General features: G+C 35.4%; 1 protein-coding gene across 3 annotated transcripts in view; it reads left to right on the top strand.

Annotated features, from left to right (window-relative positions):
* APOOL (apolipoprotein O like) overlaps positions 1-25319 on the top strand; it is a 70646-nt gene that overhangs the window by 33349 nt on the left and 11978 nt on the right. For all 3 annotated transcript variants that reach the window (XM_046674089.1, XM_046674090.1, XM_046674091.1), the window contains 5 exons: positions 1315-1419; positions 13818-13937; positions 16866-16920; positions 18351-18449; positions 22959-23050. In XM_046674089.1, the coding sequence (XP_046530045.1) occupies positions 1315-1419; positions 13818-13937; positions 16866-16920; positions 18351-18449; positions 22959-23050 (471 nt within the window). The remainder of the gene's footprint in view (positions 1-1314; positions 1420-13817; positions 13938-16865; positions 16921-18350; positions 18450-22958; positions 23051-25319) is intronic.

Genomic DNA, 25319 nt, shown 5'->3' with positions numbered 1-25319 from the left:
TCAGTCTTAAAATGTTTTTTAGTTGATACCTGACATAGGTATGGAGTAGAAATCTTATTTTGTTAGTGAATACCAACTGGATATAAGAAATCGAAAGTGATGTTTTTTGGGAAGGCAGGCCTAGATGAATCATTCTGTGATGCTAACGTGCACTAGAGGGAGGCTTGAATGGAGAGAAGCAGTGAACAAAATTTCTATTATTAGTATTGTCTTCATTTTACCCTGTATTTCTGGAGTCTCAGTCTAAATCAGAGTCATGCCTAGTTTAAACAAGATAGTGTCTGTAGCTCTACTCAGGAGATATTAAAAAATGTGTCAGAAATGAGGTGCAGGCACCATCACTGTTATCAGAGAGCATTTAGAATCCTTTGGCCAGTGTTTTTTCCAGTTCTTGCACAATTCCGCTTATGTGTAGGACCAAGAGACCTCTTCCGTCCAGATGTCCTTTGTTGATTTCAGCAAGCCTCCTTTCCCCTCCAAAGAATTAAGCTCTTAAAATTTTTGATCCTTGGAAAGCTTTTCATTTGGCCTTGTTGAATGGATAATCTTCCGGAATTATTTTGACACCTGAATAAACACTGGAACACTTTGTTCTTAGAGCCAGTAATTTTTCTGCTTTCTTAATTCAAATCAAGTTATATCCAAAACAAAGGTCACTTTTGGCTTTAGATTAAGCATGACACAGATAAAAAAGAATGCACTGGGAAAGTTAGGGGCAAAGGATTTGTAATGGAAGAAAATTATTTTTATAAATATAAATATAAGTTATATTTCAAGATGCAGCCTGAGTTACCCAGTATTCCAGATCACCCTTATCCTTTACTTTCTCCGTAGCATTTATCAATTTGTAATATATCATATAATTTATTTATTGTTTTTATTGCCTGTTTCTGCTCCACTGGAATATCAGCTCCATGAGAGCAAGAATCTTTGTTTTGTATCCTCAGCACTGAGACCAGGGTCTGGCACTTAGTAGTTGCTCAATGTATGTTTGTGGACTGAGTGAATACCATGATCTATCCCACTCCATCCCTCAGATGTTGAATTCACTCCTTCCTGGTAATTATTATACTACTATATTCCATATGAAGTAGGAAGTTAACAAATTGGTAAAAATAATGCTCTACTATCTTGTATGAGAAGAGAATTTTAGGAATTATATCCTAAAAATATATAAAGTAATTTAGAGTATTTGAGTTTTTAATAAATTTAAATGAAACCCATGGTGTCCCTCCGATGCCCTAAAATTTTATCTGGAAATGGAGGATGGGGAGTTTTTCAATTAAAAATATCTGTTTGATATATCTTTCTCAGATGGGAAAGCTGACAACCATGCCTACAGGTCTGATATGTGCATCTATAACCGTGTATGCAGCCAAAGAAGAGGACTCCAAAAAGCAGCTAGTGAAGCCAGAGCAGGTAACTTGCCTACAAAAGTTGGTGAATTTTGTATAACATAAATATGATGCAAAAACTATGAGGTTTTGTTTTTACTAACCTCTATTCATCAAAAATGTCTTTGAAATATAAGAGTTAGGCACATTTCATAAGTCAAAAGAAATAGTTATAAGGTGTCTCAAAATAAGCACTGATTATAATTAACCTAAACATCTAAAATCCTAACTCAAATGAAAAACAGTTGGTGATTTTTTCTTAATGAATAATCATTGAGTAGTACAGGGTCTTAGTACTTCTAAGCAGTCTGATTTTTCTCTCTTGAAAAATGTATACAGGTACCCCTGATATTTGGAAGCCTTAGTTTAAGAAATTCATTAAGATCTCAGTTTTGAAAGTGTCCTTAGATGTTTTCTAGTTCAACCTTCTGTATGGTACTGTAATCCCCTTTACAATAGGCATGCTAAGTGGCTATTTATCTTCCACATGAATAAAACTCTGGAAAAAAGAACCTAAGGCAGCCCATTCCATTTTCTGACAGCTCTTATTGAACTTAAGGTCCTTCCTTATGGCAAACACAGACCTGTCTCATAATAAGTTCCACCAGTTGGCCCTGTATCTCTTGCATTGGTGCCATACAGAAAAGTTCTCGTCTCTCTTCCACAAAACCACTCTTCAGATGTCAGTTAAACTTTAAGTAATTTTGCTTCCTGGATAAGTCTATTAGTAACTTTAACCATTCCTCATATGTCATAGCTTTAAGTTCCTTCACTATCATGATCATTCGCTGCCAAACATGTTCAGAATGGTTAGAGTTTTCTTCAGGTATAAGTTTTTTTTTTTAAGACTGGCCCTGAGCTAACATCTGTTGCCAATCTTCCTCTTTTTTTTTTTGCTCCCCAAAGCCCCAGTACATAGTTGTATATCCGAGTTGTAAGTCCTTCTAGTTCTTCTGTGTGGGACTCCGCCTCAGCATAGCTTGATGAGCAGTGTTAGGTCCGACCCAGGATGTGAACTGGCAAACCTCGGGCCACCAAAGCGGAGCATGCGAACTTAATCACTGTGCCACCGGGCCGGACCCAGGTGTAGGTATTTCGACCATGGTAGGCTAGAGTCAGACTCTGACTCCTCTTGTTCTAGATGATATATTTCTATTAATGCTGCCTAAGATCACATTTGTTTTTTATATTTATTTTTGTTTTGAGTCCTCAGAATCACCCTTGCCTATAATCAGCCTTTGACCATGACATAGTGAACTTGCAGTTCTTTAAAATTCATTAAACATTTTTACATGGGCTACTGGTAAGCTATGTCTTTTTCCCAGTCTGTAATTATATGTATGGCCTTTTGGGCTCAGTTGCAGATATATGTATGCCTGTTTAAGTTTCATCTTATTGATGTAGTCTATCGTGTCAGCATGTTAATATCTAATTGTAGTTACTGATTCTATTCACCATTGTACTTTTTATCCTTTCCAGCCTCAAGTCACCAGTAAGATTTATCTGCATACCTAGAAATGTGTGCTTGGGTTGGACAGGCCTGAATCTGAATCCTGACTCCACCGCTGACTAGTTAGATGACATTGGAAAGAATTCTTTTTTTTTTTGGTGAGGAAGATTGTCCCTGAGCTAACATCCATGCTAATCTTCCTCTGTTTTGTATATGGGACGCCGCCACAGCATGGCTTGATGAGCAGTGTGTAGGTCTGCACCTGGGATCTGAATCTGCGAACCCTAGGCCCCCAAAGTGGAGAGCATGAACTTAACCACTGCGCCACTGGGCTGGCCCCCAGCATTCTTAATGGTGGTATAAATATTCTGTTGTATGAATGTACCATTACCAAATGTACAATTTCCATACATTTTTGGAAATTGAGCATATTTCCAATTATTTTGCTGTTGTAATCAGTGCTTTGTCAAAACACCTTGTACATAAATCTTCATGTACATCTATAGCTAGTTTCTTAAAATAAATTTCTAGAAGTGGAATTGTAGGTCAGAAGGCATGAAAAATATCATTACATTGCCAAACCGACATGGTGGTATTCATTCATTCATTCAACAAAAAATATTTGCTGAACTCCTCTTGTAAGTGTGTGAGGCACTGTTCTAAGCACTGGGTAAAGGTTTATTAATTTTCATTAGCCATCTAGGATAGGTTCACTTCCCTCCATACTTGCTAACTCTCAGGATTCTTTATCCTTTTTATTAAACTTAGATGATGTTTTTAAGCCTATCTCGTCACTCCCATCTTTGGAAAGCTCAAAATCTAGGTAGGAAGATAAGTAACTAGCATTTGTCCCTAATAGCTGGATTTACATATTTCTGAATTTTAACATAAATTTGTGCCCTTTACTACGTTATGGAAAAACACAGGATTCCTTGGTATTTATTGTATTCCCCAGTACATATTAAATAGAATTTAATTGAATTACTTATTAAACAAAGTTGGTTGCTGGCTAAGTGGTAGGGACTATTCACAAAGCCAGGATCCAGTCCTTGAGAAACTTAGAATTTCTGAAGGAATGAAAATGTGATTTGCATCCAACATTTCTAGGTACTTTATTATTTAAACAGTTATGCCTCTGTTTAAATCTATTTACAATAAAGGCTCTACTAAACCAAAGCACTTTATGAATGAGGTGTTCTGGTTATTTGAATCTTCTAGTAAACTTGTGGCTAACCAGAAAATTCTCTTTTAGTTCAACTCTTCTTGTTAAACATTTTTTTTAAGTATCAATATACTCCTGCCTTATTAAATACCATCTAGTGAATATAATTAAATCTCTTCTTTATTAGAAAACTTTGCAGAGCCGTGCAGTGATCATTTTTGTAAACCAAGAAATGTGCAGTATTCAGATCTATAAAATTACCGGCAGTTGGGCTGTGTGTATATGGTTAGCCATAGATATCACTGGATGTTTCTTTATTCTGTGATGTGAGTTAGACTTATTTTCTTGTCATTTGCTTGTTTTCATGAAAAAATAATAGGAAATATTGATTTGTGAGTTCTAGTTACTTTGGCTCAATTTAATTTAAATGTGGTTTTATAGCTTACTGAATCTAATTGTAGTTTCTAATCAAGTACAAACAATTTGCATTTATACAATAAGTGGCATTTAAGCCCAGGGCCTCCAATCTGTAGTGAGCATGTTCTTCCCTCAGTTGAGACAGAATTCTCACAGGAGAGTTGAAATCCTTTTTTTTTTTTTAGCTTTATGGAGGTATAACTGACAAATAGGAATTGTATATATGTAAGGTATACAACGTGATGTTTTGACATATGTCTACATTGTGAAATGATCACTACAATCCAGCTAATTAACGTGTCTGTCACCTCACGTAGTTACCATTTTCTTGTGTGTGCACGTGTGTGGTGATAACACGATCTACCCTCTTAGCAAATTTCAAGTATACAATACAGTGTTGTTAACTATAGTCACCCTGGTGTACATTAGGTCTCCGGAACTTATTCTTCTGGCATAACTGAAACTTTGTACGCTTTGGCAGACACCTACCCATTTCCCCCTCCACCTCACTCCTGCTAACCACTGTTCTGCTCTCTACTTCTGAGTCTATTTTAGATTCTACATATAAGTGAGATTACACAGTATTTCTCTTTCTGTGTCTGGCCTGTTTCACTGAGCATATCGTCCTCCAGGTTCATCCATATTGTCAAAATGGGAGGATATCTTTTTTAAGGGTGAATAATATTCCATGTATACATTTTTTTAAACCATGAAATTTGCACTATTTAATATTACATACACACACAAATACACAAACATACACCATATTTTCTTTATCCATTCATCTGCTACAGACATTTAGGTTGTTTCCATATTTTGGCTATTGTGTATAATGCTGCAGAACATGAGAGTGCAGGTATCTCTTCGAGATCCAGATTTTATTTCCTTTGGATATATTCCCAGAAGTGGGATTGCTGGATCATATGATACTTCTATTTTTAACTTTTTTTTTTTTAACGACGTGGTTTTTTTTGTTTTTTTTTTTAAAGATTTTATTTTTTCCTTTTTCTCCCCAAAGCCCCTCCGGCACATAGTTGTATATTCTTCGTTGTGGGTCCTTCTAGTTGTGGTATGTGGGACGCTTCCTCAGCATGGTTTGATGAGCGGTGCCATGTCCGCACCCAGGATTCGAACCAATGAAACACTGGGCCGCCTGCAGCGGAGCGCGCAAACTTAACCACTCGGCCACGGGGCCAGCCCCTCTATTTTTAACTTTTTGAGCAACCTCCATACTGTTTTCCATAATGGCTGTACCAATTTATATTCCCACCAACAGTATATGTGGGTTCTCTTTTCTCTACAACCTCGCTAACACTTGTTATCACTTGTGTCTTTTTTTTTTTTGAGGAAGATTAGCCCTGAGCTAACATCTGCTGCCAATCTTCCTCTTTTTGCTGAGGAAGAGTGGCCCTGAGCTAACATCCGTGCCCATCTTCCTCTACTTTATATGTGGGATGCCTACCATGGCATGGCACCCGGGATCTGAACCAGTGAACCCCGGGCCGCCGAAGCAGAACATGTGCTCTCACTTGTCTTTTGATGATAGCCATCCTAACAGGTGTGAGGTGATATCACATTGTGGTTTTGATTTGTATTTCCCTGATGATTAGTGATGGTGAGCACCTTTTCATATACCTGCTGGCCATTTGTATGTCTTCTTTTGAGAAATGTCTATTCAGGTCCTTTGCCCATTTTTTAATCCAGTCACTTTTTTGCTATTAAGTTGTGTGAGTTCCTTACATATTTTGGATGTTAACCCCTTATCAGATGTATGGTTTGCAAATATTTTCTACCATTCCGTAAGTTGCCTTTTCACTCTGTTAATTGTTTCCGTTGCTGTGCAGAAGCTTTTGAGTTTGATGTAGTCCCACTTGTTTATTTTTGTTTTTGTTGCCTGTGCTTTGGGGATGATATTGAAAAAAATCATTGCTAAGACCAATGTCAAGAAGCTTTTTCCCTATGCTTTCTTCTAGTAGTTTTACATTTCAGTTTTTATGCTTAAGTCTTTAACCCATTTTGAGTTTCTATTTGCTTATGATGTGAGATACAGGATAAGGATACAATTTCATTCTTCTGCATGTGGATATCCAGTTCTCCCAGCAACATTTATTGAAGAGACTATCATTTCCCCACTGTGTGTTCTTGGCAACTTTGTCAAAAATCAGTTGACCGTAAATGGATGGATTTATTTCTGCACAATCTGTTCTGTTCCATTGGTCTATATGTCTTTTTTTTATGCCAGTACCATACTGTTTTCATTACTATGGCTTTGTAATGTATTTTGAAATCGGGGAGTGTGATTCCTCCAGCTTTGTTCATCCTACTCAAGACTTTGGCTATTTGGAGTCTTTTGTGTTTCCATATGAAATTTAGGATTTTTTTTTTCTGTTTCTGTAAAGAACGCCATTGGGATTTTGACAGGGATTGCATTGAACCTGTAGATCACTTTGGGTAGTATGGACATTTTAACAATATTAACTCTTCCAATCTATGAACACAGGACATCTTTTCATTGTGTCTTTTCATCTTTTCATCTTTTCATGTGTCGTCTTTAATTTCCTCCATCAGGGTTTTATAGTTTTCAGCGGACAGGTCTTTCATCTCTTTGGTTGAGTTTATTCCTATTTTATTCTTTTTATTACTGTTGTAAATGGAATGATTTCCCTAATTTCTTCTTTGGATAGTTTGTGTATACAAAAGCCACTGATTTTTGTATGTTGATTTTGTATCCTGCAGATTTACTGAATTGTTTATTAGTTCTAACAATTTTTTGTTGTCTTTAGAGTTTTCTACATGTATGATCATATCATCTGCAAACAGATAATTTAACTTTTTCCTTTCCAATTTAGATGCCTTTTATTTCTTTTTCTTGTCTAATTGCTCTGGCTAGGACTTGAAGTGCTGTGTTGAATAGAAGTTTCAACTGTGGGCATTCTTGCCTTGTACTGGATTTAGAGAAAATAATTTCAGTTTCTCCCCTTTGATTATGATGTTAGCTGTGGGCTTTTCATACATGACATTTATTGAGTTGAGGTAAGCTCCTTCTATACCAATTTTGTTGAGATTTTTAAATTTTTTCAAATGATTTTTCTGCATCTATTGAAATGATTGTGTGGTTTTTATCTTTCATTCTGTTAATATGGTGTATCACATTGATATGATTGTAAGGATGTTGACCCATCCTAACATCCCAGGGATAAAGCCCACTTATTCATATTGTGTAGTCCTTTTAATGCACTGTTGAATTCAGTTTACTAGTATTTTATTGAAGATTTTTCCATCAATGTTCATTAGGGATATTGGCTTGTGGTTTTCTTTTCCTGTGATGTCTTTGTCTGGCTTTCGTATCAAAGTGATACCATCATAAAATGAGTCTGGAAGAGTTTCCTCTTCTTCTGTTTTTTGCAAGTTATTAATTCTTCTTTGAATGTTTAATTTACCTGGGAAGCCTTCTGGTCCTGTGCTCTTCTTTCTTGGCGGGGGGGGGGGGGGGGTGCAGTTTGATTACTCATTCAGTCTTAGTAGTTGTTGGTCTGTTCAGGCTATTTCTCCTTGATTCAGTCTTGGTAGGTTGTATGTTTCTAGGAATTTATCCATTTCTTCTAAGTTATACAATTTGTTGGCATATACTTGTTCATAATAGTGCCTTATGATCCTTTTTGTTTCTGAAGTACCCATTTTAATGTTTCCTACTTCATTTCTAATTTTATTTGTCTTCTATTTTTATTAGTCTAGCTAAGAATTTGTCAATTTTTTTATCATTTCAGTAAATACTTTTATCATAAACTTTTCAAGTATTCTTGAATGCCCATACCTAAGAAAGAAAATACTTTAAAGCACTGGTTCTTAACCATTTTGACCCTTTTGAGAATCTGATGAAAACTTTGGATGCTCTTCCTTAGAAAAGTGCATATACAAAATTTTACTTACAACAGACCACAGATAACAAACCTGTTCCTTAAACTATTAATCTAATTTTTCCTGGAGTATAAATGAAGAATCAGTAGGTTTTGGTTGGGATAGAGGAGAGAGTAAGAACACTTAATGACTCATAAAGTTTGGAATTGAGGAGCATAAAGAATTGAGAGGCTTGGGGACATGTTGGACAAACATATAAGTAAATAATTTTGTCCATTCTGATACCCATGTTTCTACGTACATGCATGCTCCCTTTCTAGGGGAGCTGGAACACTTCCCTACCTGCTGTGTACCTGCTGTCTATACATCAAATGCACCTTTAATATAAAATATGCACCTGACCTTCCTAATTATACGTACTTGCCAAAGTGTTGGATTTAAAATTCAAGCATTAGTCTGGAAAGAGAAACATTAACTCTTTAATCTTGGTGTGAGTAGTAAAGGGTCATTTAAATGTAAAACAAGACTTTTGTGACCCATTACTGGTAAAGTTTTACCAAACCTACACTGTTTCATGTTTGTTGCTGGTAGAAGATCAAGTCCAAAGCCACTAACAATCTAGTTCCTGGGCCGGCTGGTGGCCCAGTGGTTAAGTGCGCACGTTCCGCTTCGGTGGCCCGGGTTTTGCGGGCCTGGATCCCGGGTGTGGACATGACACGGCTTGGCACGCCATGCTGTGGTAGGTGTCTCACATATAAAGTAGAGCAAGATGGGCATGGATGTTAGCTCAGGGCCAGTCTTCCTCAGCAAAAAGAGGAGGATTGGCAGCAGTTAGCTCAGGGCTAATCTTCCTCAAAAAAAAAAAAATCTAGTTCCCTTGCTGTTTGATAATAAAAAATTTATTATCTTACAGTTTCTGTAAGTTAGGATTCTCACACAAGTATCACTGAGCTAAAATCAAGATATTGACAGGGCTGCATTCCTCACAGGAGGCTCTCGAGAGAATCCATTTCCTTCCCTTTTTTAGCTTATAGAAGTTGGCCCAAATTCCTTGGCTTGTGGCCCACTTCCTCCATTTTCAAAGGCAGGAAAAGTAGTGTAAGTCATTTTCACATTGCATCACTCTGACCATTCTTCTCTAGTCACATCGCCCCCTGACTCTACCCTTTCACCTCCCTCTTCTATTTTTAATGTCTTATCATTACTTTGGACCCACCCAGATAATCCTGGAAAATATTTCTATCTTAAGGTCGCCTGATTAATGTTACCTTAATTCCCCTTTGTCATGTAACATAACATATTCATGGGTTCCAGAGATTAGGACATGAATGTCTTTGGGTGGAGGTCATTATTTTGCCCACATTACCTCCTCTTAACAGTGTCTTTGAGGAACAGAAGATTTTAATTTTGATAAAGTAATATTTATTAATTTTTGAATTTATGAATTATGGTTTTGGTGTCATGTCTAAGAAATTAAAAGTCACAAATATTTATTCGTGTTTTAATGGCGGGTTGTTTTGCAATTGATTGGTTTTTAGTATATTTACCTAGTTGTACAACCGTTGCTACAAATTTTAGAACAATTTCATCACTGCAAAAAGAAAGCCTGTACCCATTATCAGTCACTCACAATTCTGCTCTCTCCCCAGCCCCTGGTAACCATTGATCTCCTTTCTTTCTCTATGGATATGCCTATTCTGGACATTTCATATAGATAGAATCATATAATATGTGGCCTTTGGTAATTGGCTTCTTTCAATTACCATAATGTTTTCAAGTTTCATCCATGTTGTAGACTGTATCAGTGTGTTATTCCTTTTTATTATGGAATAATAACTCCAGTCTATGGATATAGCAAATGTTGTTTATCTGTATATCAGTTGATGGACATTTGGGTTATTTCTACTTTTTGGCTATTATTACTGATGCTACTATGAACTTTAGTGTACAGGTTTTTGTGTTGACATGTTTTCGTTTCGCTTGGGTATAGACCTAGGAGTGGAATTTCTGGTCCATGTGGTAACTCTATCTTTAACCTTTTAGGAACTGCCAGGCTGTTTTCCAGAGCAACTGCACCATTTTGAATTTATTCCTAAGTATTTTTTTGATGCTATTGTAAATGGAATTGTTTTCTTAATTTCATTTTCAGATTGTTCATTGCTAGTGCATAAAAATACAGTTGAGGGGCCAGCACTGTGGCCTAGTGGTTAAGTTTGATGCTCTGCTTTGGCGGCCTGGGTTCAATTCCCAGATGCAGACCTACATCACTTGTCAGCGGCCATGCTGTGTCAGCAACCCACAAAGTAGAGGAAGATTGGCATATATGTTAGCTCAGGGTGAATCTTCCTCAGCAAAAAAATAAATAAAAATTCCAATGATTTTTGTATATTGATCTTTTACCCTACAACCTTGCAGAATTCATTTATTTTTTGTGATAAGGTTTTTTTGTGATTCCTTAGGATTTTCTGTATACAAGATCATGTCATCTGTGAATAGAAATAGTTTTATTCATTCCTTTCCAATTTGATACCTTTTATTCTTTTTTTCTTGCCTGAATGCACTGGCTAGAACCTCCAGTACAATGCTGAATAGAAGTGGTGAGAGTGACATTTTGTATGTTTCCTGATACAAGGGAGAAAACATTCAGTCTTTCACCATTAAGTATGATTTAGCTATGGGATTTTTATACTGAGAGATAATGGTTCATTATACCAATTGTTTGAAATTCCCTAAGATTTTCAATTTCTGAAATGGCCCAGGGTGCAGTCAATTTTTTATACGAGAGTAATATATATTTTGCAGTTCTTCAATGCAATCTCCTATATATGTCCGTTAGATCAAGCTTGTTGATTATATTCTGTACCAGGAGTCAACTGACCTTTACTTAAAAAGCCATATAGTAAATACTTTAAACATTTTCAACTCTGTCTCTCAACTGCTGTTGAAGCACAAAATCAACCACAGACAGTACATAAATGAATAAGTATAGCTCTCGCCCAATAAAACTTTATTTACATAAACAGTTGACCAGCCCATGGACTGTCATTTGCCCACCCCTGCTTTATTAGTTTTTTTAAAATTTGCTTTTCATCAACCAATTGCTGGAGAATAAGTTAAACTCCCTCTATAATGATGTGTTTATCTATTTCTCCTTGTTTCATATATTTTGAAGATATGTTAATAGATGCATACAAGTTTAAGATTATAATATCTCTAGTTTTTTAAACTTTTTGTCTTTAGTCACTTTATCTCTGGTAGTAGTGGTTTTTGTCTTAAAGTCTATTTTGTCTAATGTTAATATAGCTTATAGCAGCTTTCTTTTTAGTTGCTGTTTGCTCAATATGCATTTTTTTCATTCCTTTCTTTTACACCATTTCTAAATAGTTGTTTTAGGAATGTCTCATAAATAGCATGTGACTGTATTTCGTAAATGTAATCTGATCATCTTTGGCTTTGAAATAGATCGTTTTATCCATTTGCATTTATTATAATTACTAAAATCTTTGGAATTATTTCTGCAAGTTTTTGTGTTCTTTTGTCTTTTACCTCTTCTGTTATTCTTTTATTTCCTTTCTTTCTTCCTTTTGGATTGTTTTTTTCTCTTTTTATTTTTTCCACAACAAAGTTTGGTAATTATGCCTTCTGTTGATTTTCTTTTACTGGTTACCCTAGAAATTATAACCTGCATGCATTTCAAATCTCATCAATATATTTACCCTCCATCCAAGCAATATTAAGAACTTAGAACATTTTAATTTCTGTCATGCCCTCCTAACTTATACTATATTGATGTTCCAGGATTTAGTTCTAGTTTAAAAACACAAACATAAAACGTTAGTATTTTATATATTCATTGGTTTATATCTACCCACATATTTACTGCTTTCTTTGTTAATCGTTCCTTTTTGCATCTCAGACCTTCTCAATGAGAATATTTTTCTTTTGCTTGAAGTACATGATTTAAAATTTCTCAGTGAGGGTTATTTGGTTGCTAACTGTCTTGGGTTTTGTCTATGTAAATGTCTTTACTTCCACCTTCATTTTTGAAACAAAGATATTTTATTGAGTTATAATTCTCAATTGAGTTACTTTCTTTTAGCACATTGAAGATATTATTATATCATCTAGTGCCTTCCAGTCTATCTGGTGCCTTCCAGTGTTATTTTTGAGGCGTCAAAGTTTATCTAATTATTATTCCTTTGAAGGTAATCTGTCTTTTCCCCCTGGCTTTTATTTTATTAAATCCCCTCTTTGTCATTAGTGTTATGGAGTTTTACTATGATTTGTCTAATTTTGGATTACTTTTTATTTATCCTGCTTGTGATATGTTGGATTTCTGTATCTGTCAAGTGTTCAGTTCATTAGTCCTGGAAAAATCTTGGCCATTCTCTTCAAATATTACCTTAGCCTCGTTCTTTCTCCTCTCCTCTGGAACTCTGATTAGATGTATGTTGGTATTTCTTGCTCTATCTGAAGTATCTCTTTCATATGTTTTTCACTTCTTTGCATATTTTTTTGGATCTTCTAGTTCACTAAATCTCTCAGCAACTGTATCCTATCTGTCAAACTTATCAGTTGAGTTCTTGATTTGTTTTCGATTTCCAGTTCTAGTTCTCGCTCTCTTTATTTTCATTAGCTTTGGTAATTTTTGTAATCTCGCTCTTAACTCATATTTCCCCCTTTTATTTCTTTAAAAATAAAAATATATGTATTTGATATATATATATATATATATATATATATGTAATAATACTTACATTCTCTATGGATCTGAGTCTGCTCTTTGTTTTTTTGCTAGCTCTTGTCCAGATGCTTCTTTGTGTTTTCTAATTTTTAAAAATTTTGGTCTCATACTTTTTGGAACTTTATCTGTTGTAATTTTTTGAAGTCTGAGTAGCTTCCTCCAGAGAGAAGATATTTATTTGCTTTTGCCAAGCATCTTTGGGGGCTACCAGCCTGGAAGCACTTTAAATGTATTGTTGGTTTGAGGTTTCTAAGATTGCCCAGATAGTTTTATGCTGCAGATTATATGAGTTCTCACTTGTGTTTGCCAATTCTTAGGAAATATTTCCTTCCTCTCTACTCGGTGCCCAATTTTTGAGGTAGTCAATTTTCTAACAGTCCCTTGGAGTGAACTGTTTATTCCACTTCACCCTCATGTTAAAGGTAAGATCTTGACATGCTACCTTTATAGAGTCTTCAGTAAGATTGCCTACCTCAAGTCTGTTCTGGGTTTTGTTTCCTGATCCCATACCCCATGAACCCTCTTCTATAGCAAATGATGTCAAGGTAAAAGCTGGTTTTATTGCTCATGTCTGTGGGTTTCTATCTTCACTTAATTTCTGGCTTCTGAACAGTCTTTATAAACAGCTTACCAGATCATTCCTGCATTTAAGATGGTTTTTAAAAATATTTTATCAGCATTTTTAGTTGTTTTTAGCAGGAAAGTTGATGAGGATTCCTATTCTGCCATATTGCTGGGAAAAGAAGTCCAACTGTTTTACATTTTTGACATGACTTTTCTTTTTCCCTCTAGCTCCCCATATATACTGCGCCACCTCTCCGATCTAAGTATGTTAAAGAGCAGCCTGGTAATTTACAAATGAGCTTTGCGTCCATCCGTGCTACAACTGGTCGTTATATTGGCTGGTGCAAGGTAAGTCAATTCTAATAGTGGTTTAATATTGGAGGTTTCTGGTTTGTATTATGTACCAGTTGTTCCATTTACCCATTGATGTGTAGCAAACTACCTGAAAACTTAGTGGTTTAAAACAACAACCATTCTATTACATTTCATGATTTTGTGAGTCAAGAATTTGATCAGAATTTGGACAGGTGATTCTTCTGTTGTCTGTGGTGTTGACAAAGGTCACTCAGTGGTATTCATCAGGTGAATGGGCTAATCTAGAGAGTTCAAGACAGCTTCATTCTCATCTCTGGCACCTTGTCACAGATGGTCAGAAGGCTGGGCTCAGCTGGGAATGTTGACTGAAGCTCTACACATGGCCTCTCAGGCATGGTGGTCTCAAGGTAGTCAGATAACTTACATGGGCAGTTGAAGGCTCCTAGAGAAAATGTTACAAGACACCCTAGGCAGAATTTGTCTTATCCTCAGATGTCCAAGAATGTCACTTCTATAGCATTCTATTTTTAAATCAAGTCACTAAGGCCAACCCAGTTTTAAAGGGAGGGGAATTAGATGTGACCTCTCAGTACGAGTAGCAGCAAAGAATTTGTGGCCATATTTAACCTATGATACCACTACTACATAGATTAAAGTAGTTCAGCAAGCATTTGACACCTAGTGTGTACAAAACATTGTTTGCCCTTATACATGAAGTTCTGAGATTACTTCTGATTTGTACCTTATTTGGCTAAGCAAAATATTCACTTGTTGAGTTTAGCCCATAATACCATTCTGAATACAGTCGGCTATTGGGCAAAATAAAATTCACCTTATTTTAATACTTAGCCTTCAGTCAGCATTATTCAGCAGGAGAGTGATGGAGTACACTGATACAATATTGATGTTTCATTATCATCACATCAACATAGGTATGTTAGCATCAGTATCTCCAATGTCAGTGTCATAAAGATAATGTTGGTATTATTGTTGTCATCCTTCTGACCTAGTAACCACACTTCTTTTCCTCAATTCTAAACTATCTACTTGTGAACCCTTATGCTTTTTTGTTTGTAATACATTCTTTTTAAAAAGAAAATTCTAATGATCTTATGAAAGAACAAATCTTTGAACTCTGGTCATTTCAGATGATATTTCAAACATTTCATGAATATAAGGTGTAATTTTTTGAAAATTTGTGCCTGTCAAACAATTCCAATAGTACTAGTTTATACTACACACTCTTAATAATTTGATCTCCGAGGGAAATATCTTAACTAATTAGAATCTGAATCATGACTCTGAGGCTATGCCAACAGCTGGATGATTCAGACTTAAGTCTCCTAAGACCTAATTTTCCATAGGTTCGCGAAGTTGTTTTCAGTGAGGTAAATTGTTCCTGAGAGATCTTTAAATTGCTGTTGTTACTAACACCCAATTTAAGACTAAGAACTTTTTATTCTGTTAATTTGTTGAAATGAATAGGTTGAAGAAGGGCACTTTTGAATGCATTTCATCTTCAGGGTAAACAGCTTTCTAATTTTTCCCTAAAAACATAATCTATTCTTTAAAAATTACTTCTGGCTCAAATTACATTCTACATTAAAGTTAGAATCATGTAGGGCACATTCCATTCCTACTCCTACTCCTTAGTGTTTTGAAATTTAGGTAGCAGTGACCCCCACTGGTAAAAGTGGATTCCTAACCTCAGCTAAGGAAAATTTCCTCCAAGAAGTGACTAGTTTTCTTCCTCAACAGTTACACGATCCCCAATCAATTCGTCACTAGGTATTATAACTTTGAAGGTGGAATTTTCTCAAGGGACAGTCCCTAAAGAGAAGAGAGGTAGCTCAGAGGCAGTTAGGGTCTGTGCTGGTTTATATAGCTTCAAACCAGGATGAACAGGATAAAGCTCTGCATCTCTGATCACCATGAAAATATCTGAGACAAAGATACTAACCAAAATATCTCAATAGCAATAACTTATTTCTTTCTTGTCTAATATAATCGTTTATATTTGCTTTGAAAATCCCTTTTGTTGTTATTTTTATCCCGTGGTTTCATAGCAGCTAGTTTTTGTTGTTGTTTTTGTCCCATGATTTCATAGCAGCTAGGTCGGAGAAAGAGATCATGTATTTGGATTATGTTTTCTGATTCCTTCAATAAAGTGCTGCATGACTATGGGCAATTACTATGGGTAAATCATTGTGTGCCTTCAGTTTTCTTCTGATGTAATTGAGATATTACCTGTCAACAAATGTGTATAAGAATATTTCTTGCATTAAAATAAATTAGTTAGAAACAGATAAAAGGAAAAATGTGAGTTAAAGCTTTAATCCCTCCAGTGGGTTAATATAATCTTAATTTGCAAAGAATTTATGTTCCTATTTAAAAATAAGATGGACACTAGTCTGTGTAGGATGATTTCTATCCTGAGATAAATGTCTTATTTCAATTTTTTCTTGTTCTAATGCACACTAAGAAGAGAAGATGAAGCACTTTTCTTTAGGCTTTCTCTTGTTTTTGTTTTCTCCACAAATCATTATGTTCTTGTGCTGCCTATTTATTGATCAGATATTGCTTCTAAGCTGAAATATATCTTTCTTCATGCTTTATTTAAATTTCATTCATTTTCCTAGGCCATTATAAAATAAGATGATAAATCTTTGTATTTCTGCAATAACTTTTCTTTGACTTGCTCTGCTTAATTTATAGGTATTACTTTACCCATTTATATGAGGAAACAAGTATTATCTATGTTAAATAGATTGAAAAGTAAGAAATGAAGAGAAGCCAAGTTCAACAAGTATCCCCATCGTGAATAAATAGCACAGCTAGATTTAGATTTGGGCGGAATGCGAAGTCACCGTTTTAATATAATCTCAGAGATGTGGACTGTTTGATCTAATCATCAAACATCTTCAAACATGCAGATGTTCTTTTTTCTCCCTTTTTGTTTAGGGTGTTTATGACTTTGTGAAAAATGGGATAATGGATACAGTACAATTTGGAAAAGGTAGGTGAGTGAACCGTCCGTAATTAGAAATGTTCTATTGTCTTTTTAACTTGCAAGGTTTAAATGTGAGAAAAATAAACATGGTATGTTATTCATTATCATATTTTGCCAACTCAGAAGATGCTTTGTATAGCAGTTTATGATAATAATAAAGCAATAGTATCTATCATTTCTTTAGCAATTATTATATGCTAAGGCCTTGTGATAAGCATTTTACGTAATTTATCTAATTTTGTAGCATTTCTATGAGTGTTAATATTGGAATTACTCCCATTTTACAGATGAGGAAACTGAGGTTTAGAAAGGCTAAGCAGGTTACCAAGGTCACATAGCTAGTAAATGGCAGCACCTGGACTCAAACCGAGGTCTGTTTTAGCTACAAAGTCTGTATTATATACTCATAAAACATAAATTGGAAACTTGCCTCCATTGTTATCAATTAGTTTAAATAAGTGCTGTTTGCTTTTAAAATGTATAGTATTTTGCTATAGATTGCTAGGAAACACTATACCTATCAGTCACCCTAGAATATTTGAGCTAATGTTGTAAAGCAATTGTATTTGACTCTTTAGTTTGATAATAGTGTTTGGCAGCAGATAAAGCTTCCGACTAGTCTTGGCCTAAGCCTGTTGTCAAAATAAATGTGTATGGGAGACAGAAAGATCAGCTAAAATTTTAAATGTCTCCATGATGTTGATCACCTGTATGTGTATTATCATTATTTAATGTATGTATTAGTTAATTCCAAATTAGATTCCTCATCAATCTTGTGGAATATAAGTGATTGCCATTAAATAATTATGTGTCTGTTTGGATTGCATGGAACCAGAAGCAATTTAAATATATAAAAAGCCCAGAAATCTGTACTTCTCCCCACCCTCCATCTACTTTTTGTCTAGGTTTACTTCTCATCCTGATCATTGGTTTTAACCAAAAGCAACAGCTGCTCTGAGGTTATTGGGGAGTAGTGTCAAGCAGAGTCTGCTAGCTCTGTGTATCCTTAGACTATTGTTCAAAGTTCCCTGATGAAGTATCTATTTCAGTTATTATTTGATCCTACTAATGTTTGAACAGATAAGGCCAGGAGCATTTCCATTATGGAGATATAATACATTACACAGGAATTTACTTTATAGTAATCCAATTAAGATGTACACTCTAGCATCATATTTTATTAAAGAGTGATAATCACCTCTATCATTAAGAAAACAAATATCATTAAACCAGCTATGGAAGGAAGATTTTATTTTGTAGCAAGTAACTATTGTAACCAGCTTTTTAAGTTGCTGCTCAAATCATTATTTTGTGTGGCTCTTTTGAAGAGTGTTTAAACCATCTTAGCAAATCTCTTTAAGTTTTCTGCATGATATCTATATATAAAGCCCAATTGTAGTAAGTCATTTATATTAATTTTTAACTGATTTCTTGAGATGCCTATATCTATCTGAAGAATCCACCTCGAGATTTTCTTCCGAAAGTTGGAGTCATTACAGTCTCAGGGTTGGCAGGCTTGGTTTCAGCGAGAAAAGGTAGGCTTTAAAAATATATATTCCCTTTTCCAATGCCTTTATATTAATTTCTGAATTTTACTATCACAGGAAAACCTCATATCCTTTATTGAATATTATTAGGACAGGCTGTCGTAAAAATTTTTTAATTCTGTAGCACAGCATGTTTACTTTTATAAAGACTTTTTGTGTTTTCAAAAATATAGCTATTCCAAATGATGTTCAGCACCATTAGTTATTAAGGAAATGCAAATGAAAGCCACAGATACCACTACACGCCTATTGGAATGTCTAAAATTAAAAAGACTGATCAGAGCTAGTGTAGTTGAGATGTAGAGCAAATGAAGCTCTCATACACTGCTGGTGGGAATACAAAATGGTACAGCCCTTCTGGAAGGTAATTTGACAGTTTCTCATAAAGTTAAACATACACTTACTCTGAGACCCAGTAATCCACTCCTGGGTATTTCCTTGGAGAAATGAAAAACCTATACATAAATGTTTATAGTAACTCTACTCATAATCGCCAAAAGCTGGAAACAACTTAAACGTCCTTCAACAATCAGCTAAACCTTGGCATATCCATACAGAGGAATGCAACTCAGCAACAAAAGGAATGAACCATTGACACATGTGACAGTCTTTATGAATCTGAGTTAAAGAAGCCAGTCTAAAAAAGTTACGTGTCGTATGATTCCATTTATATGACTTTCTCAAAAAGACAACACTATAGTGACGTTGAGCAAGTCATTGGTTCCCAGGGATTAGAAGTGGGGAGAAGGTGTGACTGCAAAGAGTGATGGAACTGTTCCATATCCTGATTGTAGCCGTGGTTACATGACTCTATATATATATTAAAATTGAGAGAAGTGTACACCAAAAAAGTTGAATTTCCGGTATCACCATTTAAAAGTAAATTTTTAAAAATATATAGCTGTTCCTATTAAAATTGTAATTTATCATTTTGTTTCTCATCTTCTAGATAATTTTATTTTTTAAAAGATCTTGAGATTCTCTAGCTATCAAAAAAAAAGATCTTGAAAATTTTATGTTAATGTAAAAATGTATACTAACCACTCAAACTACTTTTCTCTGCTTAGTCATAACCACCCATATTCTGAGGGCTGTATTAAGGATTTGAGGCAGAGATGATGATGGCTCAGAAAAAGTTTTATTTCCTCTTGGTCTCATCCTGACCAAGGTTGCTAGAAGTGACATCAGCCAGCTCAGAATGGAGTTTATGAAATGGACAGACAAGTCACTCAGTACTCTCATTCAGCACATGAGGCTTGGAATATTTGATTTCTTTTCCCCTTTTTTGCCTCGTATGTCTCTACCAACTTTGTCCTCCCCTTCTCACTATACCACTTGTGTAAAGGCTCCCCAAGACCACCCCCAGGTTTGATGGTTAGCTAGGAAGACTCAGAGGGCTCAGCCTATAGTCATATTCTGGCTAAGATTTATTACAGTGAAAGGATGCAAAGTAAAATCAGTAAAGGCAAAAGGCACATGGAACAAAGCTTAGAGGAAACCAGGTACAAGCTTTCAAGAGTCCTCCCCCAGTGGAATCATATAAGATACACTTAATTCCTCCATTAATGAGTTGTGACAGTATGTGTGAGATGTCAACCAGGGAAGCTCATTAAAACCTGAGTGGCCAAGGTTATTATTGGGGGCTGGACATGTAAGCACTGTCTATCTAGCATGTACCAGATTCCCAGGAAGAAAGTAGTTGTTCAGCATAAACCGCATTATTTGCATAAACAGTTTAGGCACAATGCACCACTCTTATGATTCAGGGAATGTTTTCTAACAGTGTAGGGAACTGCCTACCACTCAGGTTCCCATATGCCAGCCTAGGGCCAGCTTTCAAAGCAGGCCTTTCTAACAATGGCAGACTCGAGCATACTATGTTAACTCTCTTCTGCACACCATTAAATAACTTTCTTTCATAAGCACATGGTGAATTTTGTCTTTGCCCGTCTTCCCTCTCTGGTATGGAAGTCCCTCTCAGTAGGCATTACTGCCTCTCCTCCTCACTCAAGCCCTTTCTAAGCTGGTGCAGTTCTCTGGTCAGTAGCCATTTTGATCACCTTCCATTCATCCTCTCTCCACAACTCAAGTTGCCAGTCACTGTCCCCAAACTAAAGTACATGTGGTTGGAAGTACAGCTCTGAACCAGTGTGGAATCTGATGTCAGATACCTTATGGTTGGTTTGCCCAGCTTTAGTCCTTAAAGTAACCTCAAGTACACCTAATCAGATACAAAACCTCTGTGAATTATAAGAACATTCCAGCATTCTAACTCTAGCCCAGGTATCTCATCCCAATAAACTTAACACTTTCCCTGTAGCTAATATTAATGGCTCCTTATATCTCGTCTTTTATTCTAACACTGTGAGCAACTTCTGTTGAATACATATGATAAATTATTCATTAGGAAAAAAATTGAAAACCAAGATCACCATATGTAACAATAGGACTCAAAGAATTAAATTTGGAAGGAAATTGGCCAAAACATATTACTTAATTCTCAGTGAGAAACTCATAATCCCAATTGTAAGAGAAAATGTTTCTTAGGTCTTTCACAGTGTCTCCAAATGTCAGAGCTAGAATAATCCAACCCAGTATTTTTCAAACTTCAGATTTCAACCTATTAGTAGGTAGTAAAATAAACATAGTGGATCTTAGGAAACATTTTATTAAAAAATAAAATAGAGGAGAATAGCAAATATCAAAGTGTTTTGTACTTAGTATGGGTAAATATTGTTAAACTTTTGTCTCAGTGGAGTATGTGTGTGGGATAGGTCATAGGTCATGATGTAGTTTGTTCTTTAATATGAGTCATGGTCAAAAAAGTTCGAAAGCTGTTGGTTTAGTCTAATCCTGTTATGCTACAAATAGAGGTGCAGAGAAAGAAAATCTCTCAGTGATTTCATAGTACATAGCTAGTTACTGACTGTGTCTAGAGTCGTTCCTACTTATGGGAGTAGGGCTACTGAACCCAAATGAAATTTATTTTCTCATAGACTGACCTTTCATATCAAGTAAAGAGAGGATGAATGTAAGTCTTTTTAATATTCAAAATGACATGTCAAGGAAAAACTGCCACCTTTCAAGTTTAGGAACAGCACAATTAGGAGAATTTGGCTAAGTCAAGGAAACCTACAACAGGAAATGTTCGGTCAGTAAAATCAAGAAGCAAACTATAGATGCTAGACTAGTAATGAGTAGGACTAGAGTAAAGGAGCAACTTAGGACATATTTTAAAATGCATAGACCCTCTTTCCCACTATGAGAAAAACCGATCTAAATCTAAAGGAAAGCTAAATTAGAGGCTGAATCAACCTACCCACCCACCTCCCCCAAGCTCAGTCTATGGTAGACATGACTGTAGAAGGCCTCCGTACTAATAGTTAAACGGGACAGAGAAATGCCTCTTGTTTTCACCTTCCCTAAACTGTAAAGTCGCCTGCAAACATTGCCAGGTATTTTTCGCCTTAGTCTTTATTGATATACCAGATAGGCTGTTTCATTTTTAAATTAAGGACTGTAGGAGCTGTTCCAGACAATGAAAGTACTTACCCCAATTAGAAATCCCATCATCGAATTGCCCAGATCATATTTACAGAGTCCAGTGTACCCAGACAAGCATTTAAGGTACATATTTTCTTGAACCAACAGTCTGTTTGAACTAAGCTATGGCTTAGACTGGTGAGTTTCAGACTATTCTCCAGAACCTGGCGTTCCATGGAAGTGTTTAGCGGTGATAGAGGGATAAAGGAAAAGCCATGCAGGTGGGGCTCAGTACTGAGCCTCCCTCCCCTGGGCTAATCAGAGTAGCTTCAAGTTTATGGGTTTTATATATCAAGTTCCTAGTGAAATTGTTTTTGGAAGATTTTCTTTTGAAAAGGATTTTGGTGTCAAAAAGTTTGAAAATGAATCTTAGATGCTTAGTTACGGCACTTTTGGAAATGAATGAATTATCTCAAGTTACTTGCAATTATTAAATTATTACTTCAGTATTTTAAATCATTGACATGAAGAAGTTAAAGTCTTTTAAATTCTTTAGCTGATTAGTTAGTTGGATCTTTAACCTTCCTAGGAACTTAATCAAAAAGGATATATAAAGACAGTCCATTTCAGTTCAACATGGTAGTTGATTAATTCTTTATATTATCATGCTTTATTAGATACCTGAAAAAAATGTCCTTACAACTTTGGGTTTCTTAAGACATGAAAAAATACCTACTTTTAAAAAAGAAGAAAATCATCAACTCCCTTTGTGTAGGTAATTATCAATATTAGATTAAGAATACTTTTAAATTGGACATGACAAATGAGGAGTATTAACGGAATTGTGATCCTTAAGGACATTTGAGCTACCATCTTGGCTGGTCTTATTACCTAAAGAGTAATTTAACAGAGGACGATGGCTTAAAGGGGAACAAAGAAAACATTAAAGTTATAAAACTATCAAGTCTCTGGTAACATCTGTTTGCAGTTTAATAGTTTGTTTGAATTTCATAGGTTCTAGGTTTAAGAAAATTGCTTATCCACTGGGGCTGGCCACTTTAGGAGCATCTGTTTGCTACCCAGTTCAGTCAGTAATAATTGCAAAGGTAAGTTCTTTTTAAGTGATAGCTACATTTCAGTATTTGTTTAAACTCTCAGTGTGATAATATTTAAATGTCATACAGCACCTGCAACATTTAATTTTCGGAGAAATATAGTTGGTATCAACTCTTACGTTGGCAAAATGACATTAGCATCTCAGCATGGTAAATGCCATTCTTAATTACATGATCACAAATAAATAGGATGACTTTGTTTAAATATAATTTAACCATATAAATGCTGGTTTGAGGATTAAGTTCAGAGACACTGAATTATAATTTATGAGGAGAAATACCACTCCCTTGTTGAGCTATGCAAAATTCAATCTGTAATTAACAGGAAATTCCACCTGCTCGCAGCTGTCACTTCAGCAGATTAACCTAATGCAAGAAACAACCAACTGATAGATAACAGAGGTTTCTGAAGGTAAAAAAAAAATACACACACATATACAAACTCAATTTTGAAACCACCTGGAACTAAGCAACACTTTCCATGAATCTGCATTATCGTTGTTTTGTCATTTTCTTGTGAGCTGACCTACAAATTCAGATTCTCCTAATGATTTGAACAGTTTGTGTCAGTATTTTATTTTATTTTTAACACATACTCAGATTGAGGAGAGCTTTCAGATATGCAGTTTTTTCTTCCTTTCCTTCTTTCCTTAATTTCCAACAGTTAACATTTCCCCTCATACTTGAAGCAATGTGTAGTGTTACCAGAAGGATTTTCTGTACTTGTGTTCTCATTACTGCATCTCTTCAGTTGCTGAGGTAGATAGAATTGCCTATTCAGTATTTTGAGAACGTAAAGCATATAGTCCCCTATGTAGTTTGTGATGTGATCAAGCTATAAAAGCTTATAGCAAAGGAAGAGAGCATTGTTCTTTAAATCTAGTTATACTTGAGGTAATTGATGGATAAAATAAGAAACTTATTTTTAAAAATCTTGCCTAAGAATTTACATAGGAATTAGCCACTTAAATTCCTATGATGTTAGTGCTGAGAGAAACCTTTGAGCTCATTAAATTCAACGTCCTCATTTTCTCATTTGCTGATAAGGAAACCATGGCCCAGCAGTTTTGCGGTGACTGATCTGTCCAGAGTTCTCTTCAGCTTCAGGGGGCCTGCTTCCCTGGCCATTTTTCTGGCCAGTGCGTGATGCTGCCACTGATTCTTTTTGTTCATTTTAGAGTAATGACTTCATGTTTTTTAATAGAATTGGTACCTACTCATCCTTAAATAATTTAAACATTAATGAAAAGTGTAGAAAAAAGCCAACTAACCACCTGAAATTCTTCTATCCATAAAAATATCAGTGTTAACATTTGATAGAATGTTATTCTAAACATTTCTCCCTGCATACATAGAGATAGAAAGATTGATGGGTGAATATGCAGATACAGTTTCATAAAAACAGGATCACATTATAGTATGCATCTTATTTTTAATTTTAAAAATAAAGTATTAAACTTAATTTTGCTTTAACAGAAGCAAAATTTTTTAATTTTTCTTTAACAGAAGGAAAATAAATAAAGAATTGCTGAACTTCAAATAAAAATTTTTATGATAAAAGAGGGATTAATATGAGTTCCTAAAAGTTCTTCTATGGTTAAACAATGTTTGTTACTTAAATTTCTAGAGTTGAGACCCTTGCTTTTCCTTTGACTGTCATATAACAATGTCATATGTAATAATTGGTGGATTCATATATATATATATATACATGTATTATATATATATATATGTATATGTATGTGTACTATATATAGAACATGGGTTCTTAACCTGAGATCCATGATGGACTTCACAGAATCTGTGACTGCCCCACCCGAAACTGTGTGAAAAATTGTATGTATACAATAGATGACTTCTACTTTGATATTATCAGGACTAGTAGTTAACAATTAATCGAAAGTGCTAAAGCAGGAAGTTTTTAAAAAATAATAAATATTTACCCTAAATATTTTATTTCAAATTAAAACATAAATGTGTGTTCATTTTTCTCTCTTTTTGAAGCAGGGCTTTTCTATGAGTATGGGACGACTAGTTGAAGGTCCACAGCATCTTTCTTATCGTTAGCCATATATGTAATATGTCTTTCACTGTTTTCAGTTTAGGTTTCTTTAAAATAGAATGAACACTTGGGGCTGGCCCCGTGGCCGAGTGGTTAAGTTCGCGCGCTCCGCTGCAGGCGGCCCAGTGTTTCGTTGGTTCGAATCCTGGGCGCGGACATGGCACTGCTCATCAAACCACGCTGAGGCAGCGTGGTTTG

This window comes from Equus quagga, chromosome 10 (genome assembly GCF_021613505.1).
Source record: "Equus quagga isolate Etosha38 chromosome 10, UCLA_HA_Equagga_1.0, whole genome shotgun sequence".
Taxonomy (NCBI): domain Eukaryota; kingdom Metazoa; phylum Chordata; class Mammalia; order Perissodactyla; family Equidae; genus Equus; species Equus quagga.
The sequence above is the reverse complement of the archived record's forward strand: the minus strand, read 5'-3'. Positions and strand labels throughout refer to the sequence as shown.